General features: G+C 39.3%; 2 protein-coding genes across 2 annotated transcripts in view; both read right to left on the bottom strand.

The window, feature by feature from the left end:
- LOC309682861 (superkiller complex protein 3-like) overlaps nt 1-544 on the bottom strand; it is a gene marked incomplete at both ends in the record, with an annotated part of 15,804 nt that extends 15,260 nt beyond the window's left edge. The window contains one exon of the mRNA XM_082496956.1: nt 524-544. Within this exon, the coding sequence (XP_082353082.1) occupies nt 524-544 (21 nt within the window). The remainder of the gene's footprint in view (nt 1-523) is intronic.
- The window catches only part of LOC309683474 (superkiller complex protein 3-like), a 73,672-nt gene extending 54,435 nt beyond the window's left edge, over nt 1-19,237 (bottom strand). Inside the window, exons 1-18 of the mRNA XM_082497761.1 lie at nt 19,196-19,237; nt 18,918-19,026; nt 17,640-17,737; nt 16,982-17,125; nt 15,826-15,917; nt 15,083-15,158; nt 13,577-13,717; nt 11,629-11,727; nt 11,427-11,535; nt 9,368-9,508; nt 7,615-7,716; nt 5,825-5,958; nt 5,082-5,168; nt 4,890-4,993; nt 4,651-4,777; nt 3,280-3,459; nt 2,338-2,462; nt 1,287-1,540 (exon numbers count right to left, since the gene is read on the bottom strand). Coding sequence (XP_082353887.1) covers nt 1,287-1,540; nt 2,338-2,462; nt 3,280-3,459; nt 4,651-4,777; nt 4,890-4,993; nt 5,082-5,168; nt 5,825-5,958; nt 7,615-7,716; nt 9,368-9,508; nt 11,427-11,535; nt 11,629-11,727; nt 13,577-13,717; nt 15,083-15,158; nt 15,826-15,917; nt 16,982-17,125; nt 17,640-17,729 — 2,005 coding nt within the window. The 5' untranslated portion in view covers nt 17,730-17,737; nt 18,918-19,026; nt 19,196-19,237. The remainder of the gene's footprint in view (nt 1-1,286; nt 1,541-2,337; nt 2,463-3,279; nt 3,460-4,650; nt 4,778-4,889; nt 4,994-5,081; nt 5,169-5,824; nt 5,959-7,614; nt 7,717-9,367; nt 9,509-11,426; nt 11,536-11,628; nt 11,728-13,576; nt 13,718-15,082; nt 15,159-15,825; nt 15,918-16,981; nt 17,126-17,639; nt 17,738-18,917; nt 19,027-19,195) is intronic.
- Nucleotides 19,238-19,350: the final 113 nt, after the last annotated feature.

The raw sequence follows: 19,350 nt of genomic DNA, 5'->3' as shown, positions 1-19,350 counted from the left end.
AAGGTGAAGGCTGTCTTGAGACTCAAAGTAGGACCTGGAGCTAACAAATTAGAGATTAGGATGAGAGGGATTGCAAAAAGAATAATTAGAGGCAACTACAGGGGGGGAAACCTTGACACCATGTGCTTACATACTTTCTAAGCATTTTATTCCATGTAAAGCTGTCAACTGTCACCTACAGACACTAAAAAAGCCACATACGCATACACACTTCTACATACCACCTTTGGAAACTGCTGCTGCAGTTGCCCTCTTGTCTGACAACTAGCAAAACTGCCTATCTGCAGTACTCTTCACCATGTAGCTTCTGCCATGTCACTTTAGTCTGGCAAGCTCCAAAAGACAAAATTATATTAGAGGAACAACCACCCTATAACCCTTTCAGATGAAAAAGTTCCTGTTGCAATAGTAACCCAACACTTCTGACTTAGCCTTAAAAGAATCAGCTTACGTTAACCCAAAAATCAAAAGGCCTTACACACAACAAAAGAACACTCTATAACTTAAAAATTCTTAACAGTACCAAGCAGCAAGCAGCATCCATTTCAGATGGATGTATGGGGTGAGAATGACTGAAGACTAAGTGGCAGGGAGAATGTGAACTGAAGTTACTCATTGGCTATCAAAATTTTATACGCTCCCAATATTTTTCATCTTGAGAATCACAGTTCTATCACTAGAAAGGAGTTCCAGTTCCCCCACTTCTCTCTGCCCCCAGCTATATACTGAAGACCTATCACCACCCCTAACACTTGTGAGACCTCTCAGGATACTTTACTGCTATTTTTCATCACTTGAAGAAGCTCAGGGGGTCTGAATCACCAAAGCTAACACAAAAAGTGAGGAACGCGTGGTCAGGAGCAGTAGAAAACTAGTACAGCCCACCTATTTGAAATGGCAGCCTGACTCCATTGCCTGCTGAGCCACTGTTTGACTGCTTAGATGAAACTACAGCATCCAGATGAAACTGCAGTTAGCTGGCTTCCTTTATCTTCAGTTCTTCTACCCAGCTGGCCTGCTAGCTACACAGGAATAATTACCTTTCATACTCACTTGAAATAAAAATAATCACCCCCGCGCATCTTGATTTAAGAGCTCTTCAGATATTTGCAGGGTACTACACACTACCTTTCATGCATGGGATCACAGTGTGCTACATACTCAAAATCCAACCCTATCCTTCCATGCAGGCAAACCTCAATACACCAAGAACCTCACCAGGACACTAAAGCACTGCAATGTGTGGAGGGAGAAAATGTTAACACTTTCAAATTCAGACATATTACCTTTCAGTGCAGGCACATAATCTTCTGTCTTCTTTAAGATTTGTTGATAGGTAGCTATAGCATTTTCATATTTGCCTAGAGTCTGCTCAACTGCTGCAGCTTTGTAAATGCTGTACACGAGTCCTGGGTTCAGCTCACTTGCTTTCCTGAAGGACTTTAGAGCTGTTGAATAGCTACCTCTGCTCAAGTAAGCCTCCCCCAGAGACTCCCAGCAGTTGGAATCCTTTGGATCAGCCCTGAGAGCTGCCTGCAAACTGAAGATACCAAGACATAAATTTATTTAAATAAAAGGTGATACAAGTTAACACAAATTATGTTCTTGCATTATATGTTCTCAGGACACAAATGCACAATTATCATAGAATCACAGAATGGTTTAGGTTGGAAAGGACCTTGAAGATCATCAAGTTCCAACCCCCCTGCCATAGGCAGGGACACCTCCCACTAGACCAGGTTGCCCAAGGCCACCTCCAGCCTGGCCTTGAACACCTCCAGGGATGGGGCCTCAACCACCTCTCTGGGCAACCTGTGCCAGTGCCTCACCACCCTCACAGGGAAAAACTTCTTCCTAAGGTTCAATCTGAACCTGCCCTCTTCTAGTTTAAAGCCATTCCCCCTCGTCCTATCGCTACATGCCCCAGTAAAAAGTCCATCCCCAGCTCTCCTGTAGGCCTCCTTTAGGGACTGGAAGGCCACAATACAGAAATTATACAGAACTTTTAAATGCAGCATAGTAGCATTTTCATCTCCAGAGCACATTATACAAGTTCAGACACCGTACCTAATCTTGGCTCATTATTCAGTGCTATACCGTGCTTGTCTCTGACAAGCCTGTCACCAGGGTTGTTAGTACAGAACACTGGTATGCTGAAAAGACTACATTGTGCTAATTCTGGAACTGAAGACAGACACAGTTTGCTCAGACCCATTTCCCATTGTTTAGTACAAGCCATCCTATAATCAGCTAACTTATTTTCAAAACTTGCTAAGATCAAGGACCATTTGAATGTGATTTATAGAAATTACTTAAACCAACCACCAGTTCTCTTACTCAGCCACTGCTTGTGACGGCTGACCAGTTCTCAGGTAGTAAAGTCCACGATGAAGCCAGGCCCATTTTGCTGTACCAGTACTCGCTTTTTCAGTTACCTCATTCAGGATTGACAGAGCAGTGTCCTAACAAAGCACCAAAAATGCCAGGTTAGCAAACACGTATGTGTAAAGAACAAAGTTCTTGTTAAAGAAGAATACTCCTAATCCAGCAAACCATTAAACTGTCTAATCTGTTAATTACTGTAATGAAGAAACGTTACAGGGGCTTTTTAAAGCTGCCAGGCTGAGTGGCAAATTATAGGAGGAAATTATCACATCTAAAGAAGTGATTGTTTCTTATGTACCTGTCTTTGCAAATAGACAGTAGCTTCCTGCAGTTCTGTAGAGACTATTTTTTTAATTTCTTTTTTTTTAAACTACAAGTATTTGCAGCAAGTCAGATACTTAGACTGACTTTCCAGATGTTCAAATGGAATCTGTCAAAGTATGGATTGCTTTCTCGCTCTGTGATATCATAGGTTAAGAACTTTCTATACAGTGCTATGTAAGAAATATTTTTAAAATGTTCTGATGACTTTGTAGGCTTTTCCTGAAAGCAGCAAGGCAGGGGATGAAGAAAAGAAGTGGCAGAAGTTAATTATGAAAAGAAAACTAACTTTCTCTTCATATCGCCTACTGAAAAAAATCCTTTCTCTAAATCACGTATGCCATGATTAAAATGTTATGCTTGATTCCACCACCATTCTCGCTAGATAGATTTAATTTGGAATTGAAGCATAAAACTGAAGCAGGTCCAACTATGAAAGCTGCTAAGCAATGACAGAACATCTGTTTTCCTATCTTATTCTCAAATACAGAGGAAACCTGAAGTGATTCCTCAAAGAGCAGGATTAACAGAAAAACAAAACAGCAGTAATCCAAAGCCCCGAATGTACAATACCATGTCTCCAAGTTCCACACTTAAGTCTACAGCTGCTGTTCCAGATTCTTCATCGGTTCCATCCAGTTCAAAAGCCTTTTTATAGCAACCACGAGCTCTACTTTTGTCTCCAGCAATGTCTCTGTAGTAGTTACCTAAATAACAAAAGACACTTCCCAAGTAGCTGTCCAATTTTGCAGCCTATAAGGAAATATGAATACAATATAAGACAGCATTTTGAAGGATTATATTGATGGACAGGTCCAGTGATAACTACTTGTTCAACCTCTGCTTGTCAACTTATTTAAGCTCCTTCTGTGATACCTCTGAGTAGCTAAACTTTATTTTCAGACTTCAGAGATTACCTGAGCTTTAAATATTTGCAGAATCTGCTACAAACCTCATGACCCAAAGCATTTTGCACATGAAATACTAACAAGTTAGTTGTCCTAGGAGAAAACAATTCTTTCTTACATCCCATCATTTTCATGTTCTACTCTGTTTCAACCACTATGTTCATACTCTTACCATATTACATCACAATTAACTACAGCCTTTTCTAAAGTTTAAGTTCCTTTTTAGATACACTTGGCAAGTTTGTTTGTACGTAAAGAAACCCAGAGCCCCGAAGCAGCAAAAAACAACTTTGACAATAATAATTTAAAAAAAAAAGCTCACATTAAACAGTTTAGAACCGAAGTTATTGTTCACTTCAGCTACATTCTCCAGTATACTCTGCTACTGAAGTGCAAAGAGTAGTCAATGATGTGAGTTGCCAACGCCTATCATGAAGTTATATGGTGAGCTTACAATGTCTAGAATCTTATTTTGTACACTTCATGTTCCCAGTAAAGATGTCAGACTAAATCTTTTGGATTCACATTTTTACCTGTTCAGAGAAAAAGCCACAACCACCAAAAACCCAAAGACCAGGAAAAGTACATAAATTGTGGGGTTTTGCAGACTTAATTCTTTGGACAGACATTGAAACTCTAACACCATCATCATTGTTTTTCCTTTCTCTTTTTTTCAATTTGAATTTTGCCCTCCCCGTTTCAAAATTACTTCAAAGATCTACTCTGGTAATCTAGAGGCTTAAACTTTCAAGCCCTCATGGACAGAAGATTGAGAGAATTACCACTAGTTTGGCTAAATCAAAGGCCTCAAGAATTAGGTGAAAAGAGGAAAACAAAAGCAGGGAGATTCCAGGGCACTACACAGCTCCCTGCAATGTTTTTTTGCACAGCTGACCTTGGTTTTAAGGCTCTGGAAGCCTGTAAACAGTAACAAGCAGAATATTCAAGTCTGCCCTTCCAGTCAGTGTATTTTCCATACTTGGTTTCTGATATAGGAAACCACTAATTCTACATGAATAGTTAAAGCAGCCTTTACCTTCAAGAACTGAGTGAGTGCTTTTCCTTTGTCTTTTTTTGTCTCATCACTCATGAACCAGTATGTGAGCCCCAGGTACTGATGATACTCGGCAGTTTCAGCCTTTCTTTCAATAGCATTTAGAAAACTAAATAAAAGGAACAGAGGTATGATCAGACAAATTCTCAAAAGCTGTGAAACACTACATTCTATTCTCCCCCCACATTTCCCTGTTAGAGGAAAGAAAAATATAAAACTACCTTCTTTCTGCCTGTTCATAGTTCTTTTGGGAATAATGGATGAAACCCTCTAGAGCATGGGATTCAGCCAGATCAGGGTGGGACAACAGAAGCTGTTGTGAAATCTGCAAAAGAATGTCATTCTTCCCTAGTTATTTCCTCTATGAAACAAGAATTCTAGTTAGCTTACAGGAATGACAATACAGTACTAACCTTTGAAGCTTGATCCATTAAACCTTTGTTTAGATAAGCCTGACCTCTGATAGCTGTGACCACTGGATCACTGCTTGCGTCCACAATCTAGAAAACCAAGTAATAGACATGATCAAGTTATTATCTCCCCAGATTAAGAAATCAAAGGTGTTAAAAGCAGGCAGACTACATGAAGATAAAGACAAGAGAACATTTAGATAGAATACCCTTGAGAAGCCTTAGGCAGAGCAATTTTGATGGAGAACAGGTAGAAGATTGTAGAGAGTAAGGACAAAGGTACAGAAGTCTAAACAGAGAGGAGTGAAACTGTGAGGCAAAAAAGAGGGGAAGCAACTTCTGCCTGAAGCTTAACCATTCAATCTTAAAGTAATATGCCCTTGGTCATGACTAATGACAAGTGTATGAAGGACATGGGGAGTACGGTTATAACAATAATTCAAATTAAGATGAACAACAGCCATAGAACCAGCAAGAACTCAGCAACACTGAGCAAAACCAGACAAGGTCAAAAATGACAGCTTCTGAAATTAGAATTGAGTGAAAAAGTTGTATCAAAGCCTAAAAAAGCAGAGAAGGAAGGAGTGTTTGGATTACACCATAATTGGTAGGCATTGTCTAAACCACTCAAAACATAAAGGGAGGAAAGGGGAGAAATACGCAGCTTGAGTTTTTCGTACAGAAGGGTGACAGTACTTTTTTAAATAAAAAAAAATATATATATACTGTTTAGTCAATGAACATACCTCCTCAAGTGATTTAATGGCTTCTTCTGCAGCATCGGAATCAGCTATTTTAATCAAAGCCTCTGCTTTCAACTGAAGGATAAGGTTCTTCCATCGACGGCTAGGACCCTCAGGAGTTCCAAGAGCCTCAAGAGCTGTTGACAAGACAAAAGTTTCATCAAGTAACAACAGAAAAAGGAACTACAAACAGCACCCCTGTTCCTAATATTTTTTAAATATTAATTATGATTTTTCAGTCTAATAGAGCACCACTTTATAGAAAAAAAAATTTGATTGCTCTCCTTCATGCTGAAGAAATTGTTCTGTAAAATTTCTACACATTCAAGTTTAAAAGTTAAATCAATTTTAGAAAGGTCCTCTCAGACATGTGGAGAGACTGATTGCTTCCTAGCTGGTGGCCTTTATAAATGGAATGCTACATTTTTCCAATCTATGTTCTGAAGAAACAATGACCTTTCAATAAACAAGTTGTTCTACACTTCAGTGTTTAAAGAAAAAAATATTACTGAAACCATGGATTTAACTCTGTGCCTGTGCAAAGGTTACTCTGTACCTTTCTACTCAGTACTGATTACTTCTCCAATACACGGTACAATCTCACCTCAGAGGATAAGGGCCTCCCTAATTCTCTTCTTTCAGTTTTAACTAATTCAACCACTAAACATATCAGACTTGTCAATGGTTTTCCTGATCTTTCCTATAACCCTTTTTAAACTTTAGTGCTACACTACCTACCTCCAAGCATTTGGGTGCAAAGACAGGTTAAGCAAGCAATTACATAATCCCCTTAGTACATCAGCAATTTCATCTTTGTGGTCCTCGGTCAATTCCTACGTCAATATCTCATAGTTCCCTACTGCTAATTATTATTGTCTTGTTTTATAGCAACTTCTATTAATGCTATAATAATAAACAAGTTGTTTGAAACCCCTTGAAAGGAAGGGTCATAGTGTACAAGTCACCCTGACTTCTTCCACGCTGAACACAGATGGGAAAAGAATTACATTTTCATCCTTTCTACAATAAATTTCTTTTAACCTACTTTGCTCTGATACCACATTTCCTCTGCCCAAATGTATAAGCCTTTTGAATCTCCCCTGCTGTCAAGTACTTCTCCTTGCTTTTACTAATTTCCCATGACTGTTTAGACAGGTTTGCATACTTATACCGCTTCAAGTCTTTCTTGAGAAGTTTTTCATTGCATTTGTCCTTGTCAGAAAAAAGTCCACTTCGGCTGCTGCTTCATTTATAACCATCAGATAATGGCTCTATTCAGATTAGATATGCATCACTAGATCATAACAACTGCCCTCATTCCCAGCTAGCAGAGATGGGAGTTTTACACTCAGTGAGACTTCTTAAGATGCAGTTGTACTATGCAACATTTCTGCATTTTACATTAACTTGATTAAAATCTTATCTTCTAAGTCTAAATATGAAGTCTACCAGACTACAAATTTGTGACACCTGGCCTTGTGGTTTCAGGCAATTATCTGCTGTTCGGCAGAGTTGGTCAACTAACAGCTGAAGAAGCACATTAGAACATGCAAACCTTCTAAACATTAACCATTAGACAGCTTTCTGGTTCTGATTAGCCAAGTATTTTCTCTTTTCCTGAGACTAAGCAGCAAAAGGTGCTTTTCAGTTGTCATAAACCAAGAGATGCAGGGCACACCATCACAAGCCATGAGACTGCAAAAAGTAAAGGCCTACCATGCAAAGGCCACATTGGCTGGACTAGGGAAAGTGGCGTACCCCTGCAGTTGCTCTTTCAATTTGCAGGCACTTACCTCGATTGCAGCACAGGACAGCATCCCTGTGTTTGTGAATTTTCATCTGTGCCTCTGCCAAATAATGCCATGCTGCTGGACACTGGCTAGTCTTCTGCAAACCTAATAAAAGGAGAATTTTAAAAAGGCACCAAAAAACGTTGCTTAGGGCTGCAAAGACACTGTAGCTGGCAGAAGTTGTATTGCCACATAACGCCATCTAAAACATACTATCAATCAGATAATAAGACCTGCAGTTAATTTTTTTCTTTGAATCTTATTTTAAACTGGTTTAGACATACAAGCCTCCATACAGTAAGGCAAAGACTAAAAAGCATATAAGCTTCTCTTAGGCTTAATTTTGCAATAACATTACATACACAGAAAAGAAAAAGGGGGAAAAGTGAGGATATATACAACACTGGCTTAAGGTGCACTTTTGTTTCAAAAAGAAAAAAGTTCTTCACTTTGGTCAGACATTAACATCAGCAGCCTGTAGACTGTTTTATAAAGTTTTTCTTAGAAACCAAAAAAGGCCTACAGAACTTCAAGGTAGCAAAAAAAATGACGGGAAGAGTGACGAGTGTTTCACAGAAACTTCCTGATAAACTTGCCTTAATTAAAGATTCGGTAATAAAACTGAATTTGAGTCTTCTGATATATATACATACACACTACTACTAAATAATGCCCTGAAACTCAATGCCTAAAGTGCAAACACTTAACTTACTGGGAAACACATTATTTCCAAGCTTTATACATCTACATATCACGCAAAGAGCCTTGGCCTTTGCATTCTCCCCTTCATGAGCCGAGTATTACACATAAAAGTAAAAATAAATAAGTAAAATTATTTGGGAGATGTTTCTTTTGTCAAAAACAGGTTACATGTTTTGTCAAAACATCCAATGGCACATAAGCCAGAAGAATTTGTTTTCTATGCAAAACATTTTCCTCTTAACCAACTGAAATTTTTATTTCAGATTTTAGGCAAGACATGTTATTTCACTGTAGGTAAGCTACTGTAGAGTATTGCAGAATATTCCAAAATTCAGTTTCAGAAACAATCTTGTTCTGCATAGTCTGACTGACTCCTGATGGCTTAGATCCCAAATGCTTGTTTACCCAGCTTTCTCATAAGCTGTTTCAAATTTTCCATGGCCAGCACAGTGAGAGTGGAGAATTCTATTTTCCCACTAGTATACTCATGAGTCATTTTCAAAGAGCTTTGCCATTCCAGTACAAGGAAGATAATAACAGATTAGTAAGCCAACTCTTCAGCAAATCTGGCTACTATAAAAAAAAACAATTCTCCAATATTTCTCTTTAGATACCCAATACAAGTGTTTACACAATGTAAGTGTTAAAGAGTTCTTAAAATGATGTAACTTTAAAGGGGAGTCATCTTTGTTCAGGTATAGAAATGCAGTGACTAGATTAGGGGAGCTGCACTATATTTTAATTTACAAATTCCACATTCCTTCATGAATTACTATTGCTGTATTTACTGCTTCATCTAGGCATTTCCCCAATAACAGTCAGATTAAAAAAAAGTTTCAACTTGATCACACTAAAATACTACAGAGCTGACCATAACAGCAATGACAGACTTCAACGATGTCATACTTAACGCTATACTTAAAAAAAATTCAATGCCGAAACAGAGGAAGTGTTGAGTATTTTTTTTAAATCTAGCTGGTCTTAGAACTGGCAAAGTACTATGCAAGTATAAGATTTCCAAAATATCCACTTATACATCATATTACATATTTACCTTCAGTAAGACTCTTCACAGCCTCCTTGTATTTCTTTTCTTGCAGGCATTTTATACCAAAACCAATGATGCCTGGACCACTATTTGCGTCCATCTCCAAAAGCCTAGAAAAATAGTGCAGGGCCTCTTCTGATACAGTTCCTAGTTTCAGAAAAAGAAATATTTAACAGTTTTAGATTAAAAAAATTGCAGCAGCATGCCTTATCTACATAAATATGATGCTTATCCTTTGAGCTCAAATTAATAAATTTATTGATGAAACTTTTTTCCAAAGGTACTACATACCCTCCACCTCCAAAACCAAACCCCAAAAATGAGCAGTAATCTAAACACCCAGTACCACAAAACAAAATAAACTGTCAGTCTGAAACCTGAAGTACCTGTTAAATAACAAGTATACTTCCTTAAGCAATGAAAACTAATTCCTTCATATGCTTTTCATGTAAGCCCAGCCAAATGCCCACATGTCAAAATATGCTTCAAATAAATCAAAGCAGTTTCCTTCCAGAGTAGGTCTTGAGTACCTACAAATTTGCTGTGATGAGCCTGCTGAAACAGTCTTGCTGTGAAACCACATATCTTGGCTTAGTTTTAACTGATGCCACTAAATTTTTATGCTCGTGTTTAGCTGTGATTGTAGACTTGGCAGTCGTTGCTTAAAGCAACTGTTGTGACTTACAGCAACAGTCTTTTAATTACTATTTTCTTTAAAAAATTATGGACTCATTTGACATACAGGTTGCCTTTCATTTGCATTTGATAAACGTGACTAATAATGCATCTGAGTTACAAGCCCACAAGTTTGGGGCATGAAGGACTATGACATGGTTGGAACGGCTCAGATATAAACAAACAGCCTTACTAAAACCTAAGCATCCTCCTCCCTGCCCCAAGATGGCTGTGGGATTGTGAGATGTTGTGAGAGCATTACTATACAAGAACTGTGCCAGTCAGGTGCTCCTTTTCCTTTGCAAATTAGTTTCTGCATGTTTCTCTGAACTGTAAAGCATTCTCATGTGGAAATGACAGTCTCAGCCTCATTTGTCTTCATCTTTTCCAATCAAAGTGAAAAATTCTCTCTTATGTTGCTACATTATTCCATGAAGCCTACCTTCAAAACTGGAAAAGCCATTAGAATCATAGAATCATAGGATTGGAAGGAACCTCTGGAGATCATCTAGTCCAACCCCCCTGCCAGAGCAGGGCCACCTTAGAGCAGATTGCACAGGAACGCGTCCAGGCGGGTTTTGAATGTCTCCAGAGATGGAGACATTCTTCTACCTAAGCTGAAAGTTATTTCTCTTCGTATAAAGCCAGAGGATGTTTTTCCTGATTTTCTTTCCTTGTTTAAAAAAGAAATAAAATCAACTTCTGATGCCCTAAACAACTACTAAATTTTGGTCTTCATTTTATTACTTTTGAAAATGCTGAGGAAGTGTCCAGCACTATTGCAACATTGTTTAGTGACCTACTGAAACCAGCAATTGTATATTTCCAAATCCCTGCACCAATGAACATACCATGTTGTGTTTCTTTTTCATGAGATTCTCATTTTCTACTTAGAACACATATCTAAACAGATCTGTTTATTTCTTATTCACCAGGCATTATCTTGAAGAAAGCTTCACAAATGTTTGTTTGGGTTTTTTTGCTGAGAGATTTTATGTGTCAAGAAGAACTTAAGTGCAGCCCGTCCTCAGCCTTAGAGCGCTGGTTAACACTCTCCGTTCCCTCTTCTAAGCTTAAGAAGCTAACCTTCCTTTATCGGGAGAGGCTGCTTTGAAGTTTCATAAGGCATTTTTTCTTCGCAACTTTGTACATTTCCGGAGTTGGACTTGCAGAAGCTTTTTGCCAACTTACAGTCATCACTCACTTACAGAGCTAGGAAATGACAAATCATAGGAACAAACTTTTCCAGACAGGCAGAAATAAAACATGAAATTAAATAGTGCACTTGTACTGGGTCATGAAGGGTAAACACTTGTAAACAGATTGTCACAAAACGAATTATAAAATAAATAATTTAAGCCCCCAAAGTATCTAAATCCATCCTACTCACCTGACTGAACAAAGTGCAAGCAAAGTACTTCTAAAGGATAACTCACAGTAGGATACAAAGCCATCATATCATGACAGGCCTTTTCCAACCTAGCCGTTTCATGAGGGAACTTGAAAAAGAAAAAATAAAGTTATGTTTGTGAATTATAAGATGTGGAATATTACAACTATTCACTGATGAAGATAGAATAACATAACCTTACTTTTGACAAGCACTGAATAAAGTCCTTATAAAGATTTTGGTGGTCTTCACCAGGAACAGTGTCAGCAGAGTTCACCGCGTGTTCAAACGCGGTCAAAAGCTGAAATAAGAAATAATTAAGAATGCAACAAACAATGACTCTAGGAAAACACTATTTTCACAGAATAGACTATTTCAGTTGGAAGAGACTTACAACAATCAACTAGTCCACATGTTTGACCGCTTCAGGGCTGACCAAAAGTTAAAGCATGTTATCAACAGCATTGCCCAAATGAGTCTTAACCACTGACAGGCTTGGGGCATTAACCACCTCTCTAAGAAGCCTGTCCCAGTGTTTGACCAGCCTCTCGGTATGATTTCTAAAGTCCAGTCTGAACCTCCCCTGACATAGCTTTGAACCACTCCCATGCATCCTGTTGCTGGATCCCAGGGAGAAGAGATCAGCACCTCCCTCTCCGTGTCCTCTCCTAAGGAAGCTGCAAAGATCAGTGAGGCCTCTCAGCTTCCTTTTCCCCAAACGAGACAAACGCAAGTCCTTTCCTGCCGCTCACAGGACATGCCTTCCAGCCCTTCCATAGATACATGTTATTATCTGGATCCTGCTCATTAAGTTTACACCAGTACTGCGAACAGAGACAGCCACAAAGCAAGTTCCTTATCATGAAGCAGTACTGAAATAGGATCCAAAGTATGTTAATTGTCCAGTACAAGATGAAGCAGTAACATACCATTTCATAATGTAAGATAGGTAGAAGGAAGGCTAAATTCGTAAGACCATAGATTCTTCTTCATACCCAATCCCAATTGAAAGGACTTGGTACCACAAAACCTAGGTTACCTACCCTCTCCAGTTAGCTGTCAGCCCTACCCCCTGCTTTAGGCTAGAAATCTAGTCTTTTATTTCTTGACTCCTTATACATGGGAAAACGCAAGCACAAGAGTGCAGGTGACCAAACAAGCATGCTAAACCAGAAGTTGCCCACAGCTCGGCACAACTGAACTGCTGAATAGGAGGCTGCCTTCAATTCCACACTCATCCAGTTTCAGATGCTTTAGTCAGAAATGCAGCAAACTGTACATCTGCATGTGAAACCCATTCCTGATATTTATGCAATTTTTTCCTTTATTTTAACTCCTTGTCCCCAAAAAAGAAAGTAGTGCTACCTGCAGCACCTCTTTTCTATAATAGCTCATAAATCAGAGCACTTGATTCTCAAAAAGTAGAGATCCAGATTAAATTTTCTTATCTCTCAAATTATTTCAATTTGTATTTTCCACCTTTCTTGAGCACTGCTATCAACCAGCTTGGTGATGAGAAATTCCCATCCTTGATTGAGGTTTCATCTTGCAAGAACAGATAAAATTAACTTTGGCCACAGAGAACACAGGATCAGCATAAATTCCTGATCATTCTGTTTGATTCAATCAGCTTTTACATTCTCTTAAGAAGTGAAAGCTTAAAACTTACAGAGTAAAAGAAAATTTGAATCAAAACACTGCTATCTAGGAAAAACACCAGGTACGAAGAAATGGAAAAACAGCAGAGAACTACCTCTTCCACCCTGGAGAAAAGCATGGGGGAGTTTCTTGTTTTGAAGAACGCCTACATTCTAGATTCTGGCAAAGCTTATAAGCGATGCTTCTTGTAATGTGCAGAGGTAGAACAATGCATCACTATGCTACAGTGCAAACCTGGAAGTTAATGAAAGAGTTCCAGGACAACCGCTTGGATTTAGGTGCTTTATTCCACCAAAGGCCCTTCTCAGGCTGCTGCACCCTCACTGTTTCTGTCAGATTAAATCACCCACCTTTTACTGAGAAGTTTAATACCACTGAACATTAATGAGACAAATAGTCACAAGATTTGCCTGGGTTTCAAAGCTTCATTTGAAGTCTAGCTGCACTGTGCATATATATGTATCTATAGGAGTAGGAGTGAGAAACATTACCGACTGCTCAGTCTTATTATCCTGGTTCTGTGTACTGTCTTTCAGTAACTGGATCATCTTCTTCCAAAGCTGATGAAGCTCTGCCTTTTCTGCACCTTCCTCCTGTTTCATTCGTATTAGCTTCTGCCATGTTTCAGCCACCTGTCAAGCGGAAACAAATGAATCAGGCTGTCACTCTCTAAATAACTGGAAATCCAATACAATCTTTCCAATTACTGTCAACTCTACCACACTAGGGTAGACAACAGAGTAACATTTAAAGTAACGACCCAGATTTACCCACTTTCTGATTAAAGCAATAACAAGTCCCAAAGCATTGTGTGGGACCCGTCCACCTTCCAAAGTATAGTAAAGAAGGGAGGCAACATCAAGAGAATGAATTCTGACTCTGGTTCCTGGAGGAAATCAACAATAAAAATAGACCTCAACAGTCCTTCGATAAACTCTGAAGAAAAAATGGAAGCCTTGTTGGATCTACAGCACTACTAAGAGAAATAGAAAAACAGCAGCAGTACATGTTGAAATTCAGTGTGGAAAACTCAACAGAACTGAAAAAGAGAAAATAGGACCCTGAAGCCAAACTTGTGGTTTTGTGTTGCACATAGAGCAAGTCTGCCTTTATATGCTAAACTATTAGCATTGAATTTCGCTTCAAAACCTGGTATACAAGGAGGCTTTGGAGCTGTCCTGGTGCTACGAGATATGAAATTTTTTAAATTTTCCATTGTTGGAGGAAAGGTAAGAATACACGGAGTAAGTCCATGCACTACCTTATAAGAAAGCAAGCTTTTTGAAGAGTAAAGAATGAATAGCATAACTGCAAAAATAGGTATCCTGCAACAGTACTACAGAGACTATAGGCAAAGTTACTGTTTGAACCATTCAGGCATTTAACAGCTCCACCTCGTGGTAAGCTGACAAGAGTCACGACTATTTTGCAATGATCATGCTGACACAGACTTTGGTGAGCTGAAGCTTGGGCTGCCCTGCAGCAGCTTTGCAGGTTGATATCGTTGTGTACGGAATGCAGTACATAAGCCACAGGCAATGGAGTTCAGGTTGTGTACAAATTCCACCTTACCCTCTGGCATGAAGTATCAGGGACACTCGAGGAAGGGATCACCACACCAGTGAAGGGCTAATGAGATACCTAGAACTGGCCAAGCTTAACGCAAAGAACACCTAACTCACACACACTGCATGTAAACGTGTGTTTGGGATCAAGCTTGACTTCTAGAAGTAAGACAGAAGAATGATGTTCCACCCTTTCAGCCTGTATAGTAACATCCTTTGCCAAGTTTTGTCAGCATAATGGATTGCACCCAAGTCTTACTCAGTGGAAAAAAAAGTAACATAGTTAAAAGCAGTTCTTCCTGGCAGTGGTCCAGAAGGACACCTTAAGTGGTCTGTGGCCCAAAAAATTGAGGATTCCTTGATAAAGAGTAGTTAGTTCTAATCAAATGGAAACTTCTTGTTAGAAGAGAGAAAGTAAAGTACTCAGCCTACCTCTACATATTTCTTTTCTTGATGATATAGGTCCACAAGTTTGTTACATACATCACACCATTTCTGCTTGTCACCACTAGAATGGAGGAAGGAAGAACACACCACACAAAGAAGCTAAGTTTTCCATAAAATAGTATGATGTTTTTTCAAATTCTGACAAATAATTTTTAGTGGGTTCAGCTACCAAACAAATATTTAGAACAAATACTACAGATCACCCTAAACGCTGTACTCATTGCTGTTATAACTAAGTTAAAAAAAAAAATTAAGGGATTGTACTTTTATTTTTAAATAATTTTCAAATTAAGGAAACAAACCGAACACTCCATTCAGCTATAGTGAGAGCTGAGAGTTAGATTTGTTTTGGAACTGTACCTGTATGAATCAGATAACATATATTCTGTGATCTTACAGCAGAGAAAAATAAGCCTACTTACTAATGCAGACAATGAAATACCAGAGCTAAATGTTTCAAGGCAGTGAGTTTAAACACAGGATGTAGGATAACATTAGAATTCTCTAAACTATTAACCACAAGTACAACTATTCCAAGAGTTTTCATCCTATCAAAAGGGACACATCAAGAAACCTTATACAGGTACAAAAAACCTTAGTAAGAAGTGCTTACCCACTGATGTAACAAGGCTTAAAAAAAACAAACTTTCAGACTGTCCTATGTATAAGTGATGGTATTCACTGAACTAGTAATCTTAGACTGAATTATGGTATTCAAAGTTATTTACCTTTCATAGAGTTGCAAGAGCTTTTGGTAAACATCTGCTAAGTCTCCTCTGACATCTGTTTGGTTGGATTTCTCATATAAATTTGCTAATCCCTTTAAACAATATTAAAAAAAAAGTAAGATTTGATGTCAACAGTTATGTGTTACGAGAACACTGAAAGTTCTGCCAACAAAAATTATTCCATTGCCTTCAATTGGGTCAAGTGTTAATGCAGAAATCTCTGAGCAGAACCTACATTGATAATTCTGTACAGCCTTCAGGATCTACTTATTTTAAATTAAAAGCTTTCCTTGCTTTCTTAACTAATATCAACAACTATTTGAAACCTGTATATATTACATAATCTTGCCTGCATAAGAAACAATATACAAAGCACTCTAAGTCATACAATAGAAGATCTATATCCAAGTATCATACTGTCTTGTATAGTAACAGAAAGCCAGAATCTAATTGCAAAACAACTGAGGACATTTCAATATACCTTGAAATCAGGCACCGCAGTTATACTTTAAAAAGCTATTTATACTGAAAACACTAAGAACCTTACCATCTCAAAAAAATATTGATTGTTGGTATCTAAGAGACAGACCTAATATGCAACCTTATGCTTCACAACAAATAGCACATCCTAATGTTGTAACCATACACTGTTAAAGGTTGTCATGAACACAGCACCCAGCACACAGCTATTTTAAACATATTCTATTGTTTTTAAGTAACAACAAGATTCAGTAACAATCCACTTCATGCTAAAAGCTACAAAAATAACTTATCAGAAAAACATTTTATCTTTGATGAGAAAAGCATTTTCAACTATTTCTTGAGCTACAAGCATGGAAATTCCTAAGCATGGACAAATTTACTCTATCTGTTTCAATTCATGTTCTCCCTTGCATGTTTCACTGCTATCTAGTCTACAGAAGAAATACAAGCTTAAATATACTGAAACTAAAGATCACCCTGCTATACATACGCACCCACCCATGGCTTTACTTCAGACACACAAATAATACAAACCTCAGCTACTCCGAAGCTTCAGTAGAACTACAGGCCTCAAGAAAACATGACACAAGTCTCAGCTCTGCTTTCTTCTCATATTTAACTCCATAGTGATACTTTTCAGAGAAAGAAAAAGTGAATCTGGACATTTACGTACCTGCCATGCCAGTAACTGGTTTGGTTCAAGTTCAATAGCCTTCTTATATGCTCCTTTGGCCTGATCAGGCTGCTCCAACTCAGCAGCTGCCAGGCCAATAAATACCCAAGCATTGTAGTTATTTTTTTCTTGCTTCAAAACTGCCTAGAAAGACACAATTTAAAGCGAAAATGACAAATGAAATGCACCTTATAAATCCAGGTATTGAGTTTTATCATTACACTTTGGTGAATTATTCTGTATGGTAATATTAGAAGTTAATTTATTTTTAGGAAAAATCTAAGATTAATAACTTCAGCTTTTTATGCCAGAGAATGCTTCATATCTGAACTGTTCTGCCAGTAACCATATCTGTAGTTTAGCAATTAAAGCACTCCTATCAAAGTCTGGATTAGAAATGGATTATTATCACTACCATTCTAGACTTAATATACTTATCATCACATACAAGCAAATGCAAAAGGGAAGGGGAATAAAGGCTCACCAGTGGGCAACTAATATGAATGACTAATGAAGTTAAATCTGAAAATCAATCTCAATTTATTAATCTCCACTAATAAGGCACTCCACGCTTGACATTGCTATACAGCTGTAGGGATATGGGAAGAGCAAACAAAACGTGCAAAAAATATGACCTTCCAAGTATAAAATTAATTACCTTGCAATGTTTTAAGGCTTCCTTATATTCTTTATTTCGTATTGCATCTCTAGCACTCTTCAATGCTGCCTTCACCTCCTTATTTGACATTCTGGCTACTAAATAAAAAGAACATATAATCAGTGCTTATGAAAAGATACACTGATCTTAAAACGCTGTTTATATCCTACTGCAATTGCATAGAGAGCAGTTTAAACACAGAAATATAGTGCAATACACAAAAACACATACAGCACTAAAAACTGCTGAAACAAATAATATGGTTAAAATTAGCCATAGAATCATAGAGTGGTTTAGGTTGGAAAGGACCTTAAAGATCATCGAGTTCCAACCCCCCTGCCATGGGCAGGGACACCTCCCACCAGCCCAGGTTGCCCAAGGCCACCTCCAGCCTGGCCTTGAACATCTCCAGGGATGGGGCCTCCACAACCTCTCTGGGCAACCTGTTCCAGTGCCTCACCACCCTCACAGGGAAAAACTTCTTCCTAATGTTGAATCTGAACCTGCCCTCTTCCAGTTTAAAGCCATTCCCCCTCGTCCTATCACTACATGCCCATGTCACTTATGCTTAGCTCCAATGCAGGATTAAGTCAACATTCTAAACAGTTAAATGATAGAAAGTAGCTATCCCAAAACGAAATTTTTGTTAAGGTTTGAGGTTTAAATAGGAGGTGTTATGTGACAGTCACAATACTTAAGACTCCTAGAAAGACATCCTGCATACAGTTTATTTTAAAAGAGGCATTCCTAAGCAGTGAACTGTGCTTAAGGGGCATATTGCACGGGACATTTGCTGAAGGAGTTCCTGAGGGTCACGGTAGCCTGTCATTTATGCTCAGGGGTGCTCCGCGACACCCCTCGCCCTTCACACACGCTTACGGCACACCCTGCTTCCCACTACAGCTGTACGGCGAGAAAGAACAAGCATTTCAGGACGCAACAAAGAGGCTTTTGCGCTTCTGAAGCCTGGCATAATCACACACTGTTTTGGTGTATACGGTAAATGTTTTGCCGCAAATGAAGTTTAGAAATAGCACTGTCAAGACTGCCTAAATGGTATGAGGCTGAGAAACAGCACTGCCGCTGCAGGTACTGAAAGAGACTGAAAAAGCAACAAGCTGCAGAACAAAAAAAAAAACTTTAAGCACCTGAAGAGCAAGAGATGAGTGGATGAAAGGCCTAGAGAGAAATTAGTAATGAAAGGACAAAGGAAAAGGCTGGATTTCAAAGATTCCCTCAGAGCCTACAAAAATATAAAAAGAACCCTGTCAAACTCACATCGCTCAACAGCTCCGGGAAACAAATTTCCTTCCTCAGAAGGCAGACCCCCCGATCACCACAAACACCCGCCCTCGCTGACATTTCCAAGCCTGAGCTCCATTTTCACCTACAGAGGACACAGACACCACGTCAGCGCAAAACCGGTGCCACCCCGGCGGAGGTCGGCTCCGCAGGCCTGCCCCGCGCCGAGGGGCGGCCGGGCCGGGGCCCGGTAACTGCGGGCCGCCCGGGGAAGCGGCTCCGCGCCGGCAGCCCCTCCCACCGCGGCCGCTCACCCCGCGGCCGACCCGGCCGCCAGCCCTCACGGCGGGGAAAGACACGATAGCCCGGACTGGGTCGGGCCACCACCGCCGCCCTCCACAGCCCCGCGCCGCCTCACCTCCACCTCCCGCCGCCGCCGGCCGCGCGCATGCGCATCGCGTCAGCGCGG

This window comes from Vanellus vanellus (genome assembly GCF_965231255.1).
Source record: "Vanellus vanellus genome assembly, chromosome: Z".
NCBI lineage: Eukaryota > Metazoa > Chordata > Aves > Charadriiformes > Charadriidae > Vanellus > Vanellus vanellus.
The sequence above is the reverse complement of the archived record's forward strand: the minus strand, read 5'-3'. Positions and strand labels throughout refer to the sequence as shown.